We start from the raw sequence: 26,445 nt of genomic DNA, 5'->3' as shown, positions 1-26,445 counted from the left end.
TTTTTGTGCTTTGGAATTAACGATGTATTTTTACTACACCAGGCTTTGCAAATCAAATAAGTTATTGTTACACTGTTAAATGGAAATAGGGTAATACAACTAAATGAACAATTTAGTATTATCTCTACATTAAGTTTTGGAAATAAAGACAATCAGTTTTACAATGTGACCTAGAAATAAAGTAATCTTACTACACAAATTTGGTGATTGACAATTTAGCATGTTACTACATCATATTTTGGAGATCACAGACTCTGCTTTACAATGTCACATGGAAATAGGGTAATATTACTAGATGGGTTTGGTGGAGAGCTATGTAGTATTGTTACTACCGGTACATCAGGCTTTGAGATCACAAAATCAGTGCCTAGAAATAGGGTACTGTTACTACATGGGTTTGATGGAAGGCTATGTAGCATTGTTACTACATCAGGCTTGGAAATCACAAAACCAGTGCCCTAGAAATAGGGTATTGTTACTACATGGGTTTGGTGGAAGGCTATGTAGCATTGTTACTACATCAGATTTTGAAGAAAACAAATCAATGCCTAGAAATAGGGTATTGTTAATACATGGGTTTGGTGGAGAGCTATGTAGTATTGTTGCTACATCAGGTTTTAGAGATCACAAAATCAGTGGTGGGAAATAGGGTATTATTAATGCATATCTTTGGGAATTAACCATGTAGTATTGTTACTAGTACGTTTACTAGCACAACAAGATTCACTTTACAACTTCATGTGCTTCTTCTTATTAAACTTGATATTGTGTGTACTGGGTTTAAAATTCCTTTAAAAAGGACAAGCAAGCAATTCCTTTATTATTCTGACAGCTATTATTTGTACTCTCCTCAAATAGGTACTTTTTGACTCCAGAGGATATGCAAAATTGGTATGTATACTGTTACGTATATCTGATTTATTTGTTTGTCAGTTTTAAATTTTGTATTCTATTATATGCTGTTATAATGTAAATTTATTCACTGGAGATGATATTTTTCCAGAAAATCAGTTGACCGGAATCATTCTTTCGTAAACACAAGGTGTTGACCAGGAACCTGACCTTGATTCAAAAGTAGTAGCAAACATGTAAATAAGTTCTATTTTTATTTTAAAATTATTGTTTGTTGTCAAGGTTATGATTTAAGTTGTAAACAATTTTATTTTATTTTATTCTTAGATTAAAACCAGTTATCTAATCAAGGTCATATTCTGTATACGTTACCTTTTTTTTACATGTAAACACGGTCACGTGGCCCTGTGTTTCGCAATTCCGGTTTTTCCATTACTGTGCATCCATTATTTTTAATAAGGATACGCAGAGAGAAATTTCTCAGTTTTGGGCTTTTTACACTGACGTTAAGTTATTTTGTTGAAGCCAGATTTTGAGTTATAATTTTCTTCAGGTCAGTTAGATTTCAAAAGAATTAATTTTTTTCTCTGGAAATATTTTGAGGAGTGCTCACACAGAAGGTTTGAAAAGACATTGCTTACAAATTTAATTTGGATTTCCAAAACCGGTGTGATAAATTTTACTTCTTGGAGTAACTGTAGATTTCAACACTACAGATTGTAGCACACGTCATCATCTTCCATATTGGATTCTTCGTCGGGATTCGAACGTGAAATCAGTAGAACATTTTGTTATTATGACTTCAAAAGTTTTATTTTTTGAGAATTCTCGGATTATTTTTGGATTTGATTCTATAAAACAGTAAGTTCATATTTTTTTATTTTTACAGAATTTTTCCAGGGAAATAAATTATTGTATTTTTCTAATTGTTGTTTTCACTCTTTCTTCTGTTACTGTTTATTCGAGCCTAAACAAGTGACATAAGAATATCTCTATATTTTGCGCTCAAAAACATACTCCTGGGCTACAGAGGAAGTGTAAAAATAATATATTACCTCTAATTTTACTTTCAAATACGTACTCCTGGACTCCAGGGCATATGCAAAACTTATATGTATCCCTATACATTTTTCCTCTCAAATACGTACTCTTGGCCTCCAGAACATATGTAAAACTGGTATATATACCTCGATCTTTTTACTCTCAAATACGTCCGCTTGGACTACAGAGGAAATGTGAGACCATTATGAATATATCTTGATTTTACTCCCAAAAAGTTATGACTTATACTATCCCCATTCACTGTGGCAGTTTACATTCTTATGTCGGATCGAATTTGAAATGATCATTATAACTGTCTTAATATATATCACGAGTTGATATGAATTTGCTGTTGTGATAAATATAAACGACACACTAAATAAAGAGCATGAACATTTTGTTGTTCGGCTTTATTCCTTTTCCCCACTGCCACTCCACCACAACCTTGTATGTAGCTAACGCTTTGTCCGTTTGTCTCCATGTACACCCTCTTTGTCAATGCTAAGGTCCAGAGTATATCGTAAAAGATCGATGTATTTCTAAGAAACTTGGAACACGTTTTGGACTAGTGGCTCATATCTGATTTATGGTTTTCACAGTGCTTGATTTTCAATATTTGTAAAATCTTTCGGCAATTTAGTCTGTTGATACATTTATTGGTTATAAAGACCTTTCCGAATTACAACTCCAAAGTCGTTTGAGTTATATGAATGATCTTTGGTAAATATCCCAGAATAATAATTCGGTTGTATCTTCTGCATTTCACAAATATAAAGTCTTAGTATTGTAATGTTTTCATTAATTTATTTGTCATGACGTCTATTATCCCCAAGTTAGTTGCAGGGGTTTGACACTAAGATCTTGTCCAATACGTTTATGTAACACTTAATGGACAAGCGTTATAACGGTACAGTTCTATAATCAAACTTCTTCTATTAAATCAATTGAACATTTAACTCCAATTGTCAGATCATTCATCCATCAATCACATCCATTTTTGGAGCATAACACATACTCCTAATCAATTTCCTGTATATTTTGTAGATAGGAATGTCCTATCAATGAAATCTATGATTAATAATTATGTCTTCTAGCAGACATTTGCCCTGGAAGGGAATGTAGATGACTTCATGTTTTTGTTTGTTCTCTCCTATCCCCGATGTGATAATGAGGAGTGGAAATATGTCATTATCACTTACTTCATCTGCATGTTCCTAAATATATTTCTTTGGCAGATCATAATTCCCAAACCGATTAAGATATTTCACCACTCCCAACAAAGAATACATAATTCCCAAACCGATTAAGATATTTCACCACTCCCAACAAAGAATACATGATACACATGTGGAACAAATAGACTTGAGATACTTGGATTGTTTCCCTGTTCAATATTTTTTATGTCGCCTTATGGTAGTGGCAACCCATGTCTTGATTGTTATAGTGGAATGGTATTCAAATAATGATTCTTCCCTTGATAAGTACAGGTCAACAACAATTTGCACCATACATGTTTAAACTGTAATCTTTACACATGAATCTGATGTGCTTCAAACCCAATTCTAGCCTTATAATGAATGTATTGGATTTCATCAAGTATGTAGAAAAATGAATGAAATATACAGCATTCCTTTAGTCAATATTCGTAAATGGTTTCATTTCCGTAAATAATTGCCTTCAACTTTCCATTAATAACATTCTCTAACCAAACTTTGTTTTGTATTTTATGTCAGTGGAAGGCATATTCTAACATTGATGAACTTGTGGCCTTGCTCAGTTAGCCTTTCGTGTCTGTATGACACGTTAAAACTGAATCTTATACATCGCGCTCTTATTATTGGTTTCTCATTCTTTCATTTTGATAATAAATATTATTTCTTTATGTGGTGAGAAAACATTATCTAATATGTTTTGTCCTTTTCTTCCATAGATTCGCAACTTTTTTTTCATAGTCCTAATTTAAGTTCCCAGTGTCATACGCAAATTAACAGCGGTTTTGTAAAACGTTTAGATAAATAATTTGCAACACATGTCGGATTGATGTAAATCGCATTCGGTTAATCAGTGATAGATCATCCCCATCCTCACTCATGGGTTTGTTCGGTAAACATTTCACCTGTCATTACTTAAGGTGGATAATTGTCAAGTTAAGGTTACTAAGTACTTTCCGAATACACTCCGCTTTTCAGCTACATATAACACATACCATTTTATGCGTTGCTTTCTCTCAATAGACTGACTTTGGTATGGCCAAGAAGGTGGGACCAGGAAAAAAGACGCAGACGCTATGTGGAACGCCAGATTATATAGCCCCTGAGACCATTTTAAAAAAGGGACACAACACAGCGGCAGATATTTGGTCCTTGGGAGTTCTTGTTTTTGCTATGCTTTCTGGACGGTAAGAATTGACAAACACTGTGTACGGGAATTATAAACGGTTTGATGTGCACCAAAACTCGCCTGTGTCTGCAATACATGCATTTAAACAGTACGCGAGCCTCTGGTGTTTTTATACAGCTGAATTCGCAATAGCGCACATGTCAAAACAGTTACAGCTGCCTCGATCATGTAAGAATGATTAAGTTACGCATCTTCATATAAAAAATATAATATATTTAATACATAAAAAGAGAATCTAGTTGTCTAACTACGCCTTTCTTTGACATAAACGTACATCTTTTATATCTGAACCGAAAGTAACGAATAAACTAAAACTAAAAAGCTATTTAAATGAAAAGTTAATTTATACCGACTTTGTATTAACCTAAAGAAAAATCTAAACTTTAATTCATACATTATATAAATTATTTTAAAAAATATAATACAACGGCTGTGATTAAACTTATACTCCGTGAATGATAAATAATACAGTCATGCAATAGTACTAATTAATACGTAATGTGAGAATGTGTATGCGTCTGTATCTAATGCGTTGTTGGTACTTAACAGAGACAACTACAGCAAAATTACTTCGGACAAAAGATAGTAGTTGTGTTATTGTGAATGCTGATCGCATGCACTACTTTATATTCTACCTAGTCATTTGACGGATGCATCTGTCAGTAATCATTTTCAGTTACCGTTATCGGATGCAGCAAATGGTAAACGCGTATTTAACCTGTGACATCGTGTACAATCATTTATGCCTTCACAAATCCAATTGTGAAATATTTACAGTCTCTGTTTCTAGCATGTGCTAATTTATTTCCATTATGTAAGATAACTCAGAGAAGAAGAAAAAGAAGACACGTGATGGAGACATAATTCTTGGTTAAAGCATTTCAACATATATCTATTGGCTTGTACCTCAAGTCTAGATCGAAAATTACTTGATCCTTAGGAGTTATTGATTGTGCTATGCTTTCTGTCTGTTTAGGTTATCCTTTCTGTACCTATTTAGAAGTACCTAGTCAGCACATGAAGTTGTGTATCTTTCAACAATTGTATTTCTTCTTCCAGCTCCTTATTTGCAGACAAGGATGATAATGACATGCAGATATGTAATAATATCATAAAGGGGATCAATGATGTTGTCTTCCCAACCGAAATTAGAAAGATCGCTGAAGATTTCATACGAAAATTATGCAGGTAAGAAGGAGAGATGCTGATGTCTTTGTAAATAATGTAAAAAACATTTCTGAAGGTCTCTTTCGGAAACTTCACATATCTGAAAGGGATCGATGCTGTTGTCCACTGAAGTGACATAGGAACACTGTAGGTTTTATATGGAAACTATACAAGGAAGAAGGTATTTTCGTCTTTGATTTCAACGTACTAGCTATATACCAGAAATGCTATTTCAAAGGAGTTGAACGATGGATATAGTCTGATTAATATAGGCACCGAGAACATAACGAAGACAACAAACGTCTAACCTCCAAGCACACACAAATAAAACCTACTCGATTTTAAATTAACACATTTCTAAAGCACAGATTTAAAGATTATCTCTGGAGTCTGGTATATGATACAAAGAAAATAAATTAATAACTAGGTAAGTCCGAGAAAATGAGAGCGGTGCACCAGTTAAGGATTCTCTTATCTCACCTCTGTAGATATATAACTCTGCCGCACGGGTTTCAGTGTTTGTATACTTGAAACTATATATCTATGCTTTCATTTGCTTCTAGACAATTTGAAAAAGGGGAAAACACGGTTGACCATATCACAATATATGAAGCACTAGACTTTAAATTTTTATGGAACTGTAAAATTCACCATAGATTTTCAGCAGCGGGGGGGGGGGGGGGGGCGAATCGGACATTTTGTCCAAACGTCATTTGGTTTAATTAATACTTTCTGCACTCAGCGGATCCGGTGTCGTCAGCGCCCGGTAAAAAAAAACGACGTCGTCGACGCTGGGATCGTCCAAACGTCATTTGGTTTAATTAATACCTTCTGCGCGCCGATCCTAGCGTCGTCAGCGTCCGGTAAAAAAGCGCGACGACCGCGTCGATGTCATCGCCCCCCCTGCTGCTAAGAGTTACAATGATCTTATAAACAGAGTGATCACTAACTCCTCCTCTTGTAGATCAATTAGGTTATTTGACTGATCGGTAAGTCTAAAATTAATTCTCGTTAAAAACCGATTATGGCATCGCATATAGACCGGATTAATCGGACTCTCAACTATTTAAAATCCCGGAGGGGCTGTTGGTGAAAATGAATAAAGGATATACCCCTGTTGAGCCTGATTTGATTGCTTGGTATCCACCTGGTAACTCCCTTCGATAACATCACACACTAGATTGATTGCTATCACCGATGCGATATTTACGTTGTATGGAGCAATATGCCTACCACCCTCTCCGTTATCGTGTCTGAGGATAGTTGATGGGGCGAGAAAATCATTAAGAGATTTTCTTAGTTCTGGTGCGTTGTATCCTGGAAACTTGAAATCGGGTAAATTGGCTTCTGTGATATTATACTCGGTTAGGAATTTTTGTTTATTATCATCGCTGTTAGCGGATATTGTTTTAACGATTCGTTCATTGATATATTCCATGTCTGATATAAGTTGGTTTAACACCTCAACGTGTTTTCGTGCTTTCGTTTTCCGTAGCTGTTCTAGTTGTGATTGGTAATTACGATTAATCTCGGCAAACGCACCAGTGATATCATTTAAACCAACTGTGACCACGGCGGATGATTCAGGAGTTTGCTTATACGGAAAATACCATTGCATGGTATTCCTGTTTTGAAATATAAACCTACTGGGTAATAACGCTCTTTTTATAATAGACAAATCATCTTGATAACTGGGATTAATTCCATGATACGATTGCGCATTCGTGTGCAAGTCCGCGGGGATTTCATGAGGTGGATTCTTAGGCCATCCTAGTATTGTTCTTATTGAACTGTTATAAATATCAACCATATACCCCGGTGTGCTTATTTCAATCGTCGACGATAACGTCGGTTCATGAACCGTAATAGCGATTTTTGATTCTTTTCCTGTGATCGATTTTATCCTGCGTTGAAATTCTTTATTGATTTGTTCTATTTGGTATGACCCAGTTGGTATTGTAACCTCCTTCCAGTCTCGGGTCCCATCGGGTTTATTTGTCCATGCAAAAACCAGCGAGTTATTAGGTTGTTGTCCGTTAAATGCGTCCGCTCGGATATTAGGCCAACTGTGATATACTCGCAATTTTGCCAGCGCTATTTCCTTCACTGGAACCGGTGATGGGAAGTTTACACTGAATTCGGGTTTCGTTGATGTTATCGATATCATACTTGTTTGTACCGGAGTGGTGTTCTCCGCGATCTGTGGAAGTAATTGAAACCCTTCGGGGTTCAGCGACATTATTATTATTCGCTGTTTTTAGTGTTTAATTTCAACACCGAATATTAACAACTTGCTTGTTTTCAGAAGAATGTTTTAAGCCCATTGAAGTGGTTTCAGCGACGTGGTTTCCGGCTTCCAGTTGAAAATTTTCGATTTTTGACATCGCGGAGCCATACAACTGGACCATCGTGGAGAATTCAACATCGGATATGAACGAATTATCGATCGATAACGAGATCAACCCGGATAATTTCGAGTACGCGTCGGATACTATTTGATGTTTTACTGTATACTCGTTGAGTTTTTTCTGAGAACACGATGATATCTTTCTAGTGATTGCGTTGGCGACTACAGCAATTGTTGTCGCCGCGGAGATAGCGATTGGAACAGCGATCGGGGCCATCATGGTCACCGTGGATAAAATGACACCGGTACCGGCTACTATACCGGACACCGAGTACACGGCCACGTCGATGGTGGTTATTTTTCGGCGGTATTTTTTTATCTTTGCGCGGTATTGTTCGGAAAGCGTTTTTAAGCTCGCGGAGAATTCTTTTGCGGTATCGAATCGATATTGATGTGACGTCGGTGATACCTCTGATTCAATTACCCTGGTGGTCATTTTATTTTAAAAGAGCTAGTGTTTTCAATTACTCACTTAGATCCACTACAAATTCCACATACCATGTGATGTTTGCCCTAAATAGACTGCTATCAACGGCTTTAATTATAAACCGTTCGATTGTATCCTTGTCAATGATTGTTGATATTGTATTGTTAAACCCAGATGAACTCGGCGATTATATACTGAACTGCATCGCCGAAATCAATGTCAATCGATAAATGCCCTTAACAATTGCGGTGATATCTATTGCATTACGCGTAGGAGTCCAATCGAATGATCCGTATTGAACCGTGTATACGCTATTGCCGATGCTCCCATGAGGTGTTTTCATTTTTTCGAGTTGCTCTGTCATTCTAGGTAGTCTGTCTTTAATCGCTTCAACATCAGTTTTGATCGTTCCTATTTCCTGTGTATACGCGTCTATATTATTCTTGTTCGCTGTAACCTTAGTAATGAGTGTATTTATTTCCCCTCCATACGCGTCTACATTTTTTTTGTTCGCTGCAACCTTAGTAATGAGTGTACTTATTTCCCCTCCATACGCGTCTACATTTTTTTTGTTCGCTGCAACCTTAGTAATGAGTGTATTTATTTCCTGTGTATTCTCGGTTATACTTTTTTTGTTCGCTGTAACCTTAGTAATGAGTGTATTTATTTCCTGTGTATTCTCGGTTATACTTTTCTTGTTCGCTGCAACATCAGTTTTGATCGTTCCTATTTCCCCTCCATACGCGTCTATACTTTTTTTTGTTCGCTGCAACATCAGTTTTGACTGTTTCTATTTCCCCTGTATGCGCGTCTATATTCCTTTTGTTCGCTGCAACATCAGTTTTGACTGTTTCTATTTTCCCTGTATGCGCGTCTATATTTCTTTTGTTCGCTGCAACATCAGTTTTGACTGTTTCTATTCTCCATCCATGCGCGTCTATATTATTCTTGTTCGCTACAATATCAGTTTTGATCGTTCCTATTCTCTGTTCATGCACGTCTATACTTTTTTTGTTCGCTACAATATCAGTTTTGATCGTTCCTATTTCCCCTGTATGCGCGTCTATATTTCTTTTGTTCGCTGCAACATCAGTTTTGATCGTTCCTATTTCCCCTGTATACGCGTCTATATTTCTTTTGTTCGCTGCAACATCAGTTTTGATCGTTCCTATTTCCCCTGTATACGCGTCTATATTTCTTTTGTTCGCTGCAACATCAGTTTTGATTGTTTTTATTTCCCCTCCATACGCGTCTATACTTTTTTTGTTCGCTGCAACATCAGTTTTGATTGTTTTTATTTCCCCTCCATACGCGTCTATACTTTTTTTGTTCGCTGCAACATCAGTTTTGATTGTTTTTATTTCCTGTGTATGCCCGTCTACATTTTTTTGTTCGCTGCAACATCAGTTTTGATCGTTCCTATTTCCCCTCCATACGCGTCTATATTCCCTTTGTTCGCTGCAACATCAGTTTTGATTGTTCTTATTTCCCCTCTATACGCGTCCATACTTTTTTTGTTCGCTGCAACATCAGTTTTGATTGTTCTTATTTCCCCTCCATACGCGTCTACATTTTTTTGTTCGCTTCAACATCAGTTTTGAGCGTTACTATTTCCTGTCCATTTGCGTCCACATTTTTTTTGTTCGCTGCAACATCAGCTTTGATTGTTTTTATTTCCTGTCCATACGCAGTGATATCATTTATAGTTGTTGTAATCTCATCCAGCTTGGTATTTTTTTTACCAAAGAATTTATCAAAGTTGTCATCGATCCTGTTAACATTTTTTCGTAACGTGTAAAATTGGCCCGACAGCGTTGTAAACTCCGAAATAGTAGTTTTTATCCCCGCAAGATTCGGTTCGGTTACCGTCGGGGTCCCAAAAAAACTAGCGGTAGTGAGTTGTATATCGGTGACAGATTTTTTTACCTCGGTGACAGATTTATTCACCTGCGCGTCAAGTTCGGTCACCGATCTATCTAACCTTATAAAACCGTCTTGGATTAATGTTATCGTCGATAAATGTTGACCCGGTTTGAGTCGTCCGTCGCTGGTATACAGCGCGATAGCGTTCTCGGCGGCATCACGCTGTCGTGTTAAAATGTCATCCAGCGACACATTACTGGATCTCAATTTACCCTGGCGGTCTTGAAATACAACTATTTCACCTGGGTCAACACTGGTTAAGTTTAACGTATCGGCGATTTCATCCTCGATTAGTTTTTTTATGTCATCGGTGGCGGGCGTTTCCGTGGATTCTTTCAGCGCCGAAATAGGTCGTCCCCAAATATCAATCATCGTTATTGTAAAAAAAAACGGTGTTTTTAATTAACCCGCCGGGCCTCTACGACCCCACTAGTGTATTCGTTTACAACCACATGAGGTGGTTTCCGCGATGATGAAATCGCCGCGAGTACGTTCAATACCTCACGGCCACATATCGGTGGGTCACTTAATTGCTGTGTTGGCAGCGTGGAATAAAAAACCGGGGCTGAACAGCCCGGATATACCGCATGAACTCGTTCGGCGGGGCTAACCCGTATGAATCAAAATAGACGATCGCACGCGGATCAATCGAGTACGCAACCCAATGAGTTCCCGCTCCGGAGGACCCATCGAGGTTAATTATGTCTGTTTCAATATTCCTTGGTGCCGCCGGTAATTGATCCCTCATAAAAACACCCCTGAAGTTTCTTATCGCTAACGCGTCGGCGGCGTCTATTAAATCAAAATTAGACATAGGAGTCATTGACTCTTGCGTTAATAAACGGTTCCCGGTAGTCTTAGACCCTTTCCCGAGTACCATGAATACGGGGTTCCCGGTAGTCTTAGACCCTTTCCGGCCACGGATCGGTTTTTTTTATAGCCTTTCCCGGTTGCCTTCTTCAATGCCATCCCCGCCGCGGTACCAACGGCTCCTAACGCCGCCGCCTTAGCCACTGCTGGTGCGGCCGCAGCAATCAACGCTGGAATCGCAGCTAACAGCGGAAATATCCCACCGGTCTTTTCCATGTTTTTAATCGCTGCGGCCGAGAAATCTATTTGAATACCCTTTTTATTCTTCATCGCATCATTGAAATGTTTTATTTGACGCGCCGTCAACGATATCTTATGATTACCACCTGCCATCTGCGACGGCTTCAGCGTTATTGTGGTTCCGCATTGTTTAGCCGACTTTGATCGTAATTTTTTGACTTGACCATCAGTTAGTGTAACGCCGACAACACTATACGACATTTTAGTGTAAACGCGTTTGTGTTTTCAATTACATGTTTTCCACTGGCGCATCAACGATTCTCATTCGTCCACCAACACCTTCTAGCAGCATTGATTTATCGCTGAGAATGACAGCAACCGCTCTATATTCGGCAATACCACCAGGACGTTGCACACGAGCTCGGAAGTGTATATCAACGACGGATTGTCTCGTTAAATCGAGATGTTTCAGCGAAAAGTAATAAATCGGATACAGGTTTTTGAAATCAAGTTGCGATATTTGTAAACCGGTATCGACGTTTTGATCGCGGCCCATATACGACAGCAATCGATGATACACGCGTGCAATCTGGTTACCCCCGTAATTGAGTTGTATATCCTCGGATGGTTCCTGCTGTCCGTTTATTCTCAACGAGACCTCATTGACACCGATTTGATCAAATATCATATGGCTGCGTTCTTGGGAACCTAATCGCGCCTTATTCTATAGCGCTACAAATATATGACACGGGGCTGAAACACCCTGTTTGGATGCCAGGTGCCATGTAAATATACCATCCATATTATCCTCTTTAGCATCAGTGGTTACTGTAAGCCAACTCAACAGTGATTTACCACCTGTCTCCATGAATGAGAGTAATCGCTGTTCTGCGGTGATTGATGGGGTCATTACTGGCATCCACAATACTATATTCTTTATATTGACCTTACCGTCGGCAACACCAGCATCATGCCAGATTGCATCATTATCATTGCCCTTTCGCACGAGTACTACTGTATGCTTAGCCCCATAGATGACTTTTCTGACGTTTCTACAGAATCCGAATATATGATGCAGTGGAATCGCGCATGAAAACTGTCGGCGTTGTCCTTGCAACATCCCTACTCGTGTTGCAAACCCTAGATTGTAAGCAGTAATAACATTTATGACATCAAAATTCCCAACTGGTCTTACATACCCGGCCGGTGCTGGATCAGCCGAGGCGGCATGTGCTGCCTTTACCCTAGAAAACTGGTTGTGTTCAGCGTTATCGGTAATATCCTTCGCAAACATCATAGACGGACCAGCCGACCTTGCATAATCATCTGAGTATCTCGCTAGCCCGATTATCGTCGTTGCAACATCAACATCACGTTCTATTGATTCAATTTCTCGCCCGTCAATGAGATATTTTGCGCTCTCAAATAACGCCATTACGCCGTTGTTGACGAAACCAACTCGGATAGTCGGGTTGTTGTCGTATGGTGCATTATCGGCAGCATTTGTTACAAGTTCCCCTTCGATTTCGATAAACGCTTCACACGGCAAAAAGTATTTACTGGTATCTTGGACTTGAAGTTCAATTCGCGATCGTAGATTCGGTTGCGTTGCATGATAAGAATAATATTGATAATCACGGACAGAATCATCCCTGCGCAATGGGGCGTCCATATCAAACGCGGGATCAGCGGTTCGCGCAAACATTTTATTATTTATCATGTTGATGTTTTCAATTGCAATTCATTAACGTCGTCTTCGTCGTAAATTCTTTGAATTCTGTTTAAGGCCACTTCCCGCTATCGCGTTCATGAGCGCGTTGGTTGTTGCATCGGTGGATGACTGAGCCGCCAACGACTCTAATTTTTCTTCCACGGCGTTATTTATTACTTTACTGACATTTGCACGCATCACTGTCGTTGATGGCATCACCGGTGGTTTCTGTTTTCTTTTTCTCACCAACGACATTAGTTTGTCCTTTGCTGCAGAAAACGCCTTTCCGGCAACATCTCCAATAGCACTAATACCCCTATCACGAATAACATCAATAGCCTTCATTCCTAATTGTTTGGCTAACGGTGCCACTTTTGGAGCCATTCTTGTAAATAACCCCGCAATGGTATTACCGAGACCATCTCCATAGTACGCGCGGTAAACAGGCAATCGCGAGTTTACCACGTAGACGAGTACTGGTTTATCATGGTTGTAGTGTATGATCATCTTTATTATAAAAACACCAGTTTTCCAATTAATCATCCACGAGCTCGTCTATGAGCGTTCGATATGCATTAATGTCCATGATACCGCCTGCAAATAACCGCTTGCAAATATCAGCGGCCTCATTGATTATTTCCGGAGAGTTATTTCCGGCTCGTTTTCCTCCGATTAGTACTTCCAGCCGTGATATATCACTGAGAACACTATCAGGACAAGCGTTTTCAACCACACCGCTGTATCCTTTTCCTTTTTTTGGTTTTGCACTTCTAACCTCATCGAGGAATGCTTTGTAATCGGGATCACCACGTGGTACCGCATTCTCATGTTTACTCGCTAAATACAACATTCTTGCCCAATCCTTTATATCCCTTACATTTTCCTCGTAACCGCTATTGATATGCTTCTTATCTCGTGTGCTCTTAGCAAAATTTGTGACAGTAAAATTAACTAATTCTTCCCTGCTGAGGCCTCTAATTTTATCTATTGTGTCCTTTTTAAGTACATTACGGGGTATATTCCCCCCTTTCTCTTTTTTTTCCTGTATTTCTTCCGGTATTTCTTCCGGTATTTCTTCTTCTGGTTCTCTTGCGGTAGCACCTAGTTCTTCTTCGTCGGCCATTGTAACATAAGGTTCTTGTGGGTCCATTATAGCGAGTGGTGGTGGCCTCCGTGTTGTAGCAACAGCTATTTTCGCAGGAAGTGTTTCTAAAGACCTTTTTGTTTGTTCGGTCCGAGCCGCTATCTTTTCAACTACGCCAAGCAGTGACGCCTTTTTCTTTCTTTCTTCGTCGGGAATATCCCCGTATATCGCTGTTTTCACATCCTTGGTTGCACTCGTTATCGGAGCAAAGAGTTGTTCACTTCCAACAGTAAAATCAGTTTGTAGTTGCTGCCGCGTTTGAAGTTGTTCTCGGACCCTGTCTCGTAACGGTATGAACTTTTTAAGCGCCGCTAGCCGCTCTCTGGCTAGCCGAGTAGTAAGTGATTCGCCTACCATTATTGCAATTGCTCCGCAATTTCTAATTTCCCGCCGAGTGTGGCGGGGGGGATATGTATACCATCGGGGGCTCCACGGAGTTTTCGTCTATAATCCTTCTAATGTTTTTGATCTTACTAGAAATCTCCCGGCGTCGTTCATAAACACGTCCAAGATTTTTTCGTATTATTTCAACGGCAGTGAATAGTCCAATGAATGCATTTACGTCATTGTGGTACAAGTTTTCATTAATCGTATGTTGTAATCGTTTTATAAAAAAGTACTCGCGGGCCAGGGTAAAATGCCCCCGTTTCGATTGTTCGTTAATAATCTCATAATCGGATAATATTTTTTCGCTGTTGAGACCATCAGATAATTCAATTCCTTGATTTTTTAATTTTGAAATCTCGGTTAATATATTATTGATGTCTTCGATATTCATACTCTTATAAAACATCTTATTTTTAAATAAAAAAAAATTATTTTACAAAATGAACCCCGCGCAGTGTGTTATTTATTACTATAGATAGCATTTAAACATAAAAGAGGTATTACAGACAATTCGTCATGGTGACCTTGTCACTCGCTGATATTTGTGTACGAAAATGAATTCTGTGTCCGGTCCTTTTTGAGATTGCTGTTTGATATACTCGTTCTGCTACTTTTCGTATTGAGGCGATACAAATGTCAAAGTATCTACTGGCTTCATTCATCGACTGAAAAGTTTTTTCTTCGTGAGTTGTTGTATCAAACGATTTGACGCTCTTTGCTTTTTTTGCGTGCTTCCCTGTTTTACCTTTTTTGACATTCTGACTTTGAGTAATGGACTGTAGGTTTATAAGAGAATTATTTAGACGATCAGAATCAATGTGATCAATAACGAAACCATTCTCGATTGGCCCCTTAAACGTTTCATATACCACCCTGTGAACAAAATACTTCTTCTTTCCGGCACAAAATGTCAAATACCCCTGATTATTTACAGTACCAACCGGCTTCTTCAGTCTGTGGTTTCTAACAACGCCGTCGCGAGATGCCTCGTAATTAACGAGCACAGGATGCGGCTGAAATTCTTCGTCCATTTGTATAATAATACTACTTGTCTAATTCATTATTTGGTTTAATTATAAATCTTTCAATGTAGTCTTGAGGAGTTTTGATGATTTTGTCCATGACGGAGTCAGCGGTGGGGTCAATGACGGCGTTTTTAATTCGTTTGTCATAATAGCGTTTTAACTCCCTGTATCGCTTTCCGCCACAATTGATACATAATTGTGATTTACCACGCACCCCAACGTGGCAAACCAAGCACGGGAGGGGGCCAGAGAACCATTACGAACGCTTTGTAAATGATACCCGCAGAATTCACCTCTACATGATTTATTGCACGGGGTTGTCGACCCAATCATCAACCATTTGCAGTGATTCATTATACTATATTCTTTTATTTAAATACTTGTTTTAATTATATGGAGGAGGAGTTCAAGAAACTAGCAGCAATTAAGCCCTGGAAAAATATTAAATTCAATCTCGATAGAGTCCTCAAGGACACACCAAAAGCGTTAATAAACGATAGAACCCTGTTAAATAAAATACGCGATTGTATCAATGAATTCAAGCGTGATGGTGCATCTCATAGTTGGTCAACATTTCGAATTGATGGTGTTGTTGATGCTACCATGAACGACAAACGCGCGGCAACGATAACATCACAACTTGGCTCCAGCGAGTATTTCTTCAGAGTAAAATTCATTGTCCGGGTGAAATCAGGTAATTGGATCATACGTGATAAATTTGAACCAGTTCTCAGCGACAAGAAAACAGTTATTGTTAGCCGCGACTCCAAGCCGGGGCTGTTAACCAGAATTGACAGACCATACTATGAACGAGCGTATCCTGAAACAGCAGTTGTTTATGGAATATACCCGTTAAATAAGAAACCTGATATCGGAAAACTAGCGCCGATGAAACAGTCAACGGGGATAAATTGTGTAGCAGAACGAGTAATAGAGTATTTTACAAATGCATGTCGAGGAAACAAATTGACTGATTTACGACGTAGCAAAATCAACCAGTGGGAGGAGACAGTGCGCGAGCGAGGAGCAACCATCAGCGACATAGCGAGATTAGAAACGTCGTTGAGATTTCCAATAACCGTTACAATGATAACCGGTGAAGTATTACAGGAATCAAAGTATAAATCAAAGGGAGCCCCAATTAAAATTATTGATCATAACGAACACGCGTGGACGCCCGCGATCACAGTATTTCCACGGGATAGAACAGTAAAGTATATCCCGGGGGAATTCCTGGAAGAGAACGGTTTTCTCGCGGAGAGGAAACTATTTGATGCTATTGCTTGTTTGTGTAAAAACGACCCTGTATCAGTGTGGTTACTTCGCAGCGCTGAAAATGATGCGGATACCTTTGATCAGTTTGTAAGACCAAACGGTGAATTATACCGCACTGAAGCGTTTCACAACAAGATGAAAAAAACCGTCATAGAATTTGAGGAGCATGATGAACAACTGCTAACAAATTGTTTTACGATTCCATCGGTTGCGGCTCATGTTGCAGCAAGGAAAAATGCGTGGAGTCCAACACGCAAGGAATTTCTACCGGATGTACAATCCAGTTGTTTGGAATACTATCACGGTGGACTATGGAACACTGAATACAGCCGCGGCGCTATGATTTCCGTTGATATGGTTGCCTGTTATCCAGCGAGTTTTCTCGGGTATAGATCCGCCGCTGAGTACTTTAAACGATTTGGACACCCCAGACATGAAATGACTCGTGTTGCTATTAATGGACCACTGCCTGATTTTGATTTAACCGGATTCGCTCGCGTAGTATCATTTGAATTCGCGGCAGGACTTCATCGCTGTTGCTATATTTGGATCGGTAGACACATGGCTAAAAAGAAGTGGTTCCCAATAGCGCTGCTACGGTATATGATTGATTGTGAAATGCTAGTTTCGTTGATTGTCAGTGACGCGATTATATCATACCGGGCGCAGACTGAAGTCTGGTTACCAGAACCGGAGCGTCTAGATAGCATAATTGACGAGTCCAGAAAACACATTGATGCCGACGAGGAATATATCATCGAATGGTCCAAAAAGATATTCAACCAACGAAACAGAGAGGCAAAAGATCTCTGTAGAAGAATAATTGGTAAGTTCACACAAGGTGGAAAAAACTGCGACTACAAACGATATTGCTCACGGCTGATTATAGATGACGCAGAATATGATTTCGTAATCAAGAACGCAGTGGAGAAAAATAAATACGTAAACTGTAAAACAGCTTTCTTGTCCAATGGAACAAGGTTGGGTACAGTTGTTACTTACAGCGATGGAGACAGCCCGGCATATCCACATTTGAGGGCGTCTATGCTGGGTTATGCTTGCATAAATTTATTCTCGATGATAAATAGATTTCCTGACACCGCGGTTAGAGTAGCCGTTGATTCATTTTATATTGACGTAAAGTATAAGGGAAACATAGCCGAGTTTACTAGTCCGGACGAGAGTTGGGGTACATGGAGAATTAAAAATGAAATACGACGCGATTATTCCCCGTCAGCAGATGTCACCGTTGAGAACAACTACTTACGCGGTGATAAATTGTCAGAATGGTCTAATGCACCACCGTGTTCTGATCCAATTTGTAGATACAAAACAGTTTATTTAAGCGGCTGTGGCGGGTCGGGAAAAACGACTCGGGCAATTGAATTATTTCGAACGCGGGCAAGTATAATCGTGCTTACACCGACCCATAGACTAGCGCGAGAGATAAAACAACGAAATGTTGACGCCGTTACTTATCACAGCTTTTTTCGATACAGCGGCGGTGAGTGGACTCCTGATCGAATGGGTGAAAAATTTATTCCTGAGGTTATCATCTGGGATGAGATATGTACTGTTTCGTTAGATGTTTTACAAATGTTTCTTGAGTGGTTGCTGCGCGCGAATACAGCGGTGATAATGTGTGGCGACCATGGCCAACCACCACCATTTGTCGGCGAGGGTCCACATGATTGGTTAAAGGGCTTTGTGGACTATTATGAAGAAACCGATACTGATTACCGAGCACTTGATGAACAACTGCGCGAGGTTAAAAAATTAATCAGATTACAGCCGGATAGAATTCAATGTGAAATAATCCGCGAGGTGATTCCGGAAACGCCGTTAAATGAATTCTGGGAAACATGGAGACCAAATGATTTGATTGTAGCGAGTAGAAAGATAGTCAGAGACACACTTCAGCGGAAGTTGTTTACGTTGCATAAGGAAAAGTTTCCAACGCGTCCAGTGCCGTTATGTTATAGACCCGCGGACACACGGCGGCAGAACATTGAAGTTGAAATCCCGGGCCCGACAGCGTCAGGGACAAAAAAACAAATTCTCGTGCTGAATGATATCGTGCTCGTTGATATCAGCGTCGTCGAGGACGCGCTACATGCTGATAAATCCCCGTGGACGCTAGGATACGCAACAACAATACATTCCTCGCAGGGACTAACCATCACGGACACAATTGTTTGGATGGTTGATAATCGCATCGAATGGTCAAATCTAGTCTATCTTGCAGTGTCCCGAGTACGGAGGATAAATCAGCTTCGAAGAATTGTTATCGACGAAGCCACCGACGAAGCCGGCGACAAAGTCACCAACGACATCATCGATGCAAGCGTCATTGATAGAAAACTCTCGGGTTACCGCCAACAGGATAAAAAAAAACAGCGGCGTTTTGATATTGATGCCGAATTAATAATTGCGTTACGACAACAACAGAATAATCACTGCGCGAGTTGTAATTGTGTAATGCGCTGGCGTTATTCGGATAAAGACGCTCGCCAATTTACCGTGGACAGAATCGATAACAGTCTCGGTCATGTCAAAAACAATGTGAGATTAACCTGTCTTGAGTGCAATAGACGCAACGGCGCTAGTTAAGACCACGCGGGGGTAATTGAGTATCGTCAGGTATCACTTGTAGTTGCTCGCGTGTAAACCCCCGCTGTGGGGCAGTTGAATCCAGTCTATAGATCGGTGGTCTACCAGTTGATCGTGTTATCGTTGATATGTTATGTGTGGTAACACTCCAAATAGGATCAGTAGCTCTTTTTTTTACCGCCTTCAAGCTCTCCTGGTTCATACAAATATCTCACGGTAACATCGCCGAGAATCGGCTTGGAAACGCTATCTATTTTTAATCTTCCGGGTATATACTTTTTTTTAATCGCGTCGCTGGGCTTCATGTTGATTGCTCGGGTAATATCGTTATTTAACGCGGCAATTACGCCTGGCAACCTTTTGACCCATTCACGAGATCGTTTTTCTTGGATGAAATCCTTCGCGTACTGATATCCAAATAACCGTTCAGCAAGAGTCCGATTGAATCGTTTAACACTTGCCTGATCACGATGTAGCGCAGTATGACCTCGTCGTATCGTGACGCTATGATGTTTCAGCGTTGATAGAACAGCGCCGCGAAATTCACTACCGGGATCAACTTGTAATAGATTTGGCCAGCGCAGAGGACCTCTTCGATAAATCCGCTCAAACGCACCGGCTACTTCAGTTGCTGACTTTGTTTTTAACGGCTCCGCTTGTTTGTATCGACTCGCAACATCAACTACGGTTAGCGCGTATTTGTAACTGTTGTCATGCGGCAGAAATAGTATATCAGCTTGATGAACTTCATTAGGTAAGCTGACATCAAAGCGCGAGAAGTTGATTTGTTTAGGCGGTGGTAGATAGATTTGCCATATAGCCTGTCTGGATAACCAATTAGCCGCAGTGGCCTTTGTTACCTTTGCAGCGCTTGCAAGCTTACCAATTGCGGCCTTCCCCTTCCAGTATCCTCTCGGAGAATAATAGATGGATTCCATGTTGTTATTATAAACGCTAGCGTTTTCAATTACCAGCGCGAGAAGCTCCGCTTCCAATCATTAATTTACCTTTCATAGCCGATTTTACCAACCATGAGGCCAATTTTTCCTTGAAGGATTTATCAGGAATAGCATTTAACGCGTGAATTAATTTTACGTCCGCGATATGACGCTGTTGCAGATCGCTACTTTTGTAGTAAGCAACATCATGAGCATGACACGCCTTATCGATAGCGTTTATTGGATACTCACCGGGTTTGGGCTGATTTTGATCATCGAGTCTGATATCTAATCGTGTTCCGGGGCTACAGTAGCTATATCCTGGGAGGTGCTTTTCTCCTGGATACTTTGCCCACGGTGTTCCGGGGAGTTTTGATAACTTGGCTGCAATATCACCTCCTCGCTTTTTTTTAAAACATCCCCGGGTCTAATAGAAATAAATCTAAATTTCTTTGTACCGCATTGTACACACTTACCAGTAAGTGCCGATCTATTATTTCTTGTTGTAACGGTTGTCATATCATTTGTGCCAGTACGCACTCTGCACTTCACACAATATAGATCCATAATTTATGTATAGAGATATGAATATAATTGATTTTTCGGCGACTAAAACAAGAGAACCAGTTAAGCATGTTGCAGCGTTACCAAACTCGATCCGGATGATTATCATCGGACCATCTGGATCCGGCAAGACGCAATTGTTACTCAATTTAATAATGAGATGGATGAAGTGGGATAAGTTGTATTTGGTTGCTCCTAGCGTAGATGATCAACCATGCTACGAGGTGTTGAAAGATTTTAACGAGAATGCATCAGCGATCGCTGAAAAAAATGTTATTGAGTTTATTACAGATATCAATGATGCACCAGATATCGATGATATTGATAGCGACGTTAACAATCTAGTCGTGTACGATGATGTTATGTTAGACAATCAAAAAAACCCAGCTAGGATATTTTCCAGAGGCAGGCATAAAAACACTGACGTGATATATGTCACTCAACGATACACTCAGATTCCAAAAGTAATCAGAGACAACTGTAATATTCTTGCTGTGTTCAACGGCGTCGATACACACACGCTACGAAATATTTGGCAGACATGGTGCGGCGGTGACATGGACTTTAATGTTTTTCGAAACTTTTTTAGTCATGCTCAGTCGACCCCACATGGATTTGTAACGATAAATTTACATGATCCTCGGACACGATATCGTATCGGACTTGACCAAATATTCGGTTAAATTGTAAGTAGCCACTTAGCAGCGGGGGGGGGGGGGCGATGACATCGACGCGGTCGTCGCGCTTTTTTACCGGACGCTGACGACGCTAGGATCGGCGCGCAGGAGGTATTAATTAAACCAAATGACGTTTGGACGATCCCAGCGTCGACGACGTCGTTTTTTTTTACCGGGCGCTGACGACACCGGATCCGCTGAGTGCAGAAAGTATTAATTAAACCAAATGACGTTTGGACAAAATGTCCGATTCGCCCCCCCCCCCCCCCCGCTGCTTTTTCTTCAAATGTGTGGAGAAAAACAAAATGTTTGCCACTTGTTTTTGCCGTAAATAACGTGTAGGTTGAACATCTGTAGCTAAACGTGTCTGTACAACGACAAAGTGAATAAGAATTTTGCAGCTATTTCATTATAGTCTTATTTTTCCTTTTACAGTTGTTATCTAATCTGTCTGTCTGTCTCTATATATAGAGATTTGAAAGTTATCCCGAATTTATCCCTGTCCCTATCTGCCTGTCTTTCTCGATAGATAGACACAAATCTGATAACGGTAGAATATTCACTCGTGCTTGATCAGAATAGTATTATCAACCATTCTCTTGCAGATTCCAAGGATAGCATTTTCCGTTATTGCCATTAACAAAAAAAAAAGATATCGATATTTACAATTTTGAATATCTCTCTCATACAAGATATTTAGAAAATGCACTGTTCCTTAAAGTAACATGAGAAGAATGGGAAGAATATAATGCTTTTGTCTTTTGTATCACGGTGCAGGGTAGAACATAATTGAATGTTAATATTTATAACAAGGTATTGCTCATGAATAAACTCATAACTAAACATTTAAACATTTAAAACCAAAAGAGACATGCCTATAATACCAACGCGCCCTCTGCATCATTGATATATTGATTAATTTCATTCAAGCATTACCTTTATTCCCTTTCCTTTCTTTTCAAGAAATAATCCTGTCAAACGCCCCACCGCGCAGGGAATACCAAAGATTGGATGGTTTAACGAATTTCACTGGGAGGACTTACGAGGCAGAATAATGGAACCACCTTTTATTCCAAAGGTTATAATCTCTCTCTCTCTCTCTCTCTCTCTCTCTCCATTCCATTTTATTTTCTGAACCATGCTCGTCTCCACCCGCAAACAAACAAACAAGCAAACAAAGTCACAAAAACAGCAACATGCAGAAATAAACAAACTCCAGGATAATTAATTACTGTGGATTGGCTGTTAATCCTGATATACCAACTATATTGGATTACGTGGTTGCTTCATACAACTCATTTAAGAACCCCAGTTAGGAACAGCCCATTAAAAGAGGCAATCGGACCTTCATTGCCATCCGATGCATATCCATATTGAAGCACCGGCTAACACTACAGTTGTTAAAAACAAACAAGCAAACAAACACATTATTTGGAACCAGCAAAAATGAACGGCTTAGTTGTATTTTCGTTACTGTCTCCCATAAGATGATTTAATACAGTGCATTACATTTATATGGCATTTGTCCCAGTTATCTTGTTGCGACATCTACACTAAAAGACAATATCTGCATGTATGGAGAGGTTTTTGTACATCACGTCAAGTAATATCATCGTAAACTGAGTGAATCGTATTTTGGCCATTGCCATTGTTTTGTGGGATTTTTTTGTCTTTCTATCTCAATATTTTATTTACTTTTATGTTTTTTTTAATTTTTTTTTGTTCCTTCGTTGATCGTTTTCTAACTAGATATTAACCCAAGCCATGTGTGTTTCGTTATTCAGGTCGAATCCTCAGTTGATACTGAAAATTTCGATTGTGAAAGCTTCACAGAAGAAGCAGATTATCCACGCATTGATGACGTAACAAGCTGGGACCCGGATTTTTAGATCAGTTCTACTATTCCCACCTTACATCTGTCAACTTATATTTTTGCCCGATAAACATAAATTTAGTAGCTGAGAAGCAAGTGAATTGATTAAAACTGAATCCTGATGTTGGAGTCTATCAAGAAAGCTTACCACGCGCAGAATCACTGAAGCATACACATCAGATGCAGAGTGAAGGGTTATGATTTTCAACAGTGTCTACAAGCATCTGTGAAGAAATATTTTGCTGGACGTTTTTTAGTGATGGCCATCAGCCACTGAGAGTTGCACATACTTGATATCTCTATACAAAATATATGCATATTACAAACCAATCGTTGGCAAAAACAAACACATTAATCGTTCATTTTATATTTTTAAATTAACACATTTCAAATTTTACGATGATGATCAAGCGTTTAATTGAATATTTTATATTATTTTCATTTTGTGAATGAAATCTGAGTACCGTGTAATCATACATGCTATTTGATTTTTATGGAAGCGCACCCTGTTTTTGTGGACACCTTAAAATCCATCCCAAGCATATGTGGCTTGGTTAGCACTTGAGAGGTGTCCCTTCGTAAAAACTGTTTTCCATCCATGAAGGTATAGTTATTTAAAGTGACAATTTTTTCTCGAGGTTACTATGATGGTTGTTGTATGGTTCCCTACTCACCTCCCTCCATTTATTTTACATGTTGGTCATCTTTCCTTCTCCATTCCCCCTTTCCTGGTTCTAATTAGTTTTGACTCTTACCAGGAGTCATTTTTGTAGACATACTTTATAATTTTACTTTATATGCTTTTGTTTCAAATATTACTTCGGTGTAGATGTTACAAATCATACAAGGCTGCTTTCTTTAGTTTAAATCTGTTTTGTTTTACAGTTGGTGTGTTTGTGTGTGCCTCTCTCTCTCTCACCTCTGTTTCGGTTGCACCCCTCTCTTAACCCTGGTCTCGTTTCAGAAGGCAATTGGCTATACAGGGGCTGGCTTTAGTTTTTTGTTTGTGTGTCACTGTTTCAGTATCTAGTTGGTTGTTGTTTTTATTGCATCATAGTACTTCCTTGTGCTTTACTTTGGTTAGGCTTTAATCTGTTCATCCATACTTTGAAGTGTTGATTTGTGCTCGGTTTGTGGTAGCTGCATCTGATTTTCTTTATTAGTTGTCTTGTCGGTTAGATTTCTAGGTGCCTCCCTGTCTGCTTTTGTAGTAGTTGGTCCGGTTCTCTGGTCTAAAGTTGGGTTAGCCTTTGATCCCGTGAGAATGTAGTCTTCGTTTCTCTTGTTTCAGTCTCACTTAAACTAATGTTTATTGTTTCCTTTGGAAATATGCGCGTGGGTACAATTACGCTCTGTCCGTAGTGAACGAAGTTACATTTGTTAAAAAAGATTTGCGACCGGTACATTTAGAAAGTCGGTGTTCATCATGATAAAAGAATACGACTTCAGCTCCTTTTTGATTAGTTGTGAGTCGTACACTGTGATTCATGAGATAGATATGTGCCCTGTGACCTAAATAATTTTGGATGGTGGAACTCTGGCTTTGGAGAGTTTCCTAACTGTTATTTACTGATTGGTAAATTTACTCTAAAGGCTTGAATTGGCAGCCGGATTCATCATCAGGAAAACCAGGGTAATGTGTCCCCTTGGTCTTACATGGTCATTGAAAAAATGTATGTTGATTCATTTTGGAGTCATTTCCTTACTATTAGCTGCATGTAAAATGTTCAGTGCAATGTTAAAGTAAATATTGTTTAATTTGATGCTATTTATAACACCTCAAATAACATTATTATGTTTGTTTTTAACTATAGAACGAAAAAGGAAGTGAATGAGCGTAACGAAACCATGTATTTCCTGACATATGACCTTCGCCTAGTATTTCGCAAAACCTACATCAGTTTATATAAAAAAGTGTGATACCATTATTGGCATTTCTCACAAAAGGTTCAGAAATATTCATACTTCTATAACAATCCTTAATTGTATGGCAAACTTCCCAAGGAGTACGCCTCAATTTACAATAGATATGGTAGTGTTATATGAGAATCCTCATCTTATAAGGATCCTCACAGGGAAGCTGCTCTTCCAATGTATTTTTTATCATGGTCATCCAGTTTCAGCTATGAACTTTATGTAACTAATGTCTTTTCTCCTCTATTACTTTTTTCTATGTTTTGTTATTTGGTTGTTTCGGCTTTTTAATTTGTTTGCTTTGTTTTTGATATTTTTGTTGATAATAATTGTTTGGGTTTAAATTTAAAACAGCCTGGCCGATATCCGTGTTTTGAAAATCAATAAAAATCTTCATTTGTATGCATTGGTCTATTCAAATTATTTCTTTCCCATAACTCCTATAATGAGATTAATCTATGTGAGCCCATTTTACATTATGTCTCAATATTTCTATGTGTGATTCTTCAACTTCAGTTCTATTATTAATGAGTTTTGTTTATAGGAATTTCATACTTTACATTAAATACTTATACATGTTCCGTTCCTTCCGAGAAATACCATTAGCCAAAGCGGAACGGAATAACAGAATATCCATACAAATTATGTTAATACTTCCCGACAACATAAACAATAGATAGCTACCAACCAACCAATAACCTACCTACCCACATTCATTAAGACAAATACATGAATATAAACCGTCCCAAATTCATACAAATCGACACATGCATTTACGTAAATATATCAGCACCCACCCTCCACCCACCCCATATATATATATATATATATATATATATATATATATATATATATATATATATATATATATATATATATATATATGTCTTTGTGTAAACTGCTACAATTCCGTTTGGTACAATACAAATTGGTTAGACGATAATAGTGTCTTGTAGATTGTATTTATCGAAATTCCATACAAATATTAACAATACTGACTAATAACATTAACAAACTTATTTCATTATATATATATATATATATATATATATATATATAT

The 26,445-nt window shown here is 39.0% G+C and overlaps 1 protein-coding gene across 1 annotated transcript; it reads left to right on the top strand.

Annotated features, from left to right (window-relative positions):
• The first annotated feature begins 129 nt into the window (after nucleotides 1-129).
• LOC149782163 (cGMP-dependent protein kinase 1-like) lies at nucleotides 130-25,663 on the top strand. Its single transcript, XM_089934838.1, has 5 exons — nucleotides 130-891; nucleotides 4,128-4,291; nucleotides 5,353-5,481; nucleotides 22,562-22,676; nucleotides 23,383-25,663. The coding sequence occupies exons 2-5, from the start codon at nucleotides 4,140-4,142 to the stop codon at nucleotides 23,485-23,487; spliced, it is 501 nt and encodes a 166-aa protein (XP_089790964.1). The 5' UTR covers nucleotides 130-891; nucleotides 4,128-4,139; the 3' UTR covers nucleotides 23,488-25,663.
• The last annotated feature ends 782 nt before the right edge of the window (nucleotides 25,664-26,445 follow it).

The sequence above is a fragment of the Sinohyriopsis cumingii genome, chromosome 15 (assembly GCF_028554795.1).
Source record: "Sinohyriopsis cumingii isolate HCF-2022 chromosome 15, ASM2855479v2, whole genome shotgun sequence".
NCBI classification, from domain to species: Eukaryota; Metazoa; Mollusca; class Bivalvia; order Unionida; family Unionidae; genus Sinohyriopsis; species Sinohyriopsis cumingii.
The sequence above is the reverse complement of the archived record's forward strand: the minus strand, read 5'-3'. Positions and strand labels throughout refer to the sequence as shown.

What these genes read in the sequence shown, in the direction of transcription:
- LOC149782163 (XM_089934838.1), top strand. Translation starts at nt 4,140, where the DNA reads ATGGCCAAGAAGGTGGGACCAGGAAAAAAGACGCAGACGCTATGTGGA. An exon ending in TTTGCTATGCTTTCTGGACG is followed by an intron (nt 4,292 to 5,352) that starts GTAAGAATTGAC and finishes TTCTTCTTCCAG; the next exon opens with CTCCTTATTTGCAGACAAGG. An exon ending in AACCACCTTTTATTCCAAAG is followed by an intron (nt 22,677 to 23,382) that starts GTTATAATCTCT and finishes TTCGTTATTCAG; the next exon opens with GTCGAATCCTCAGTTGATAC.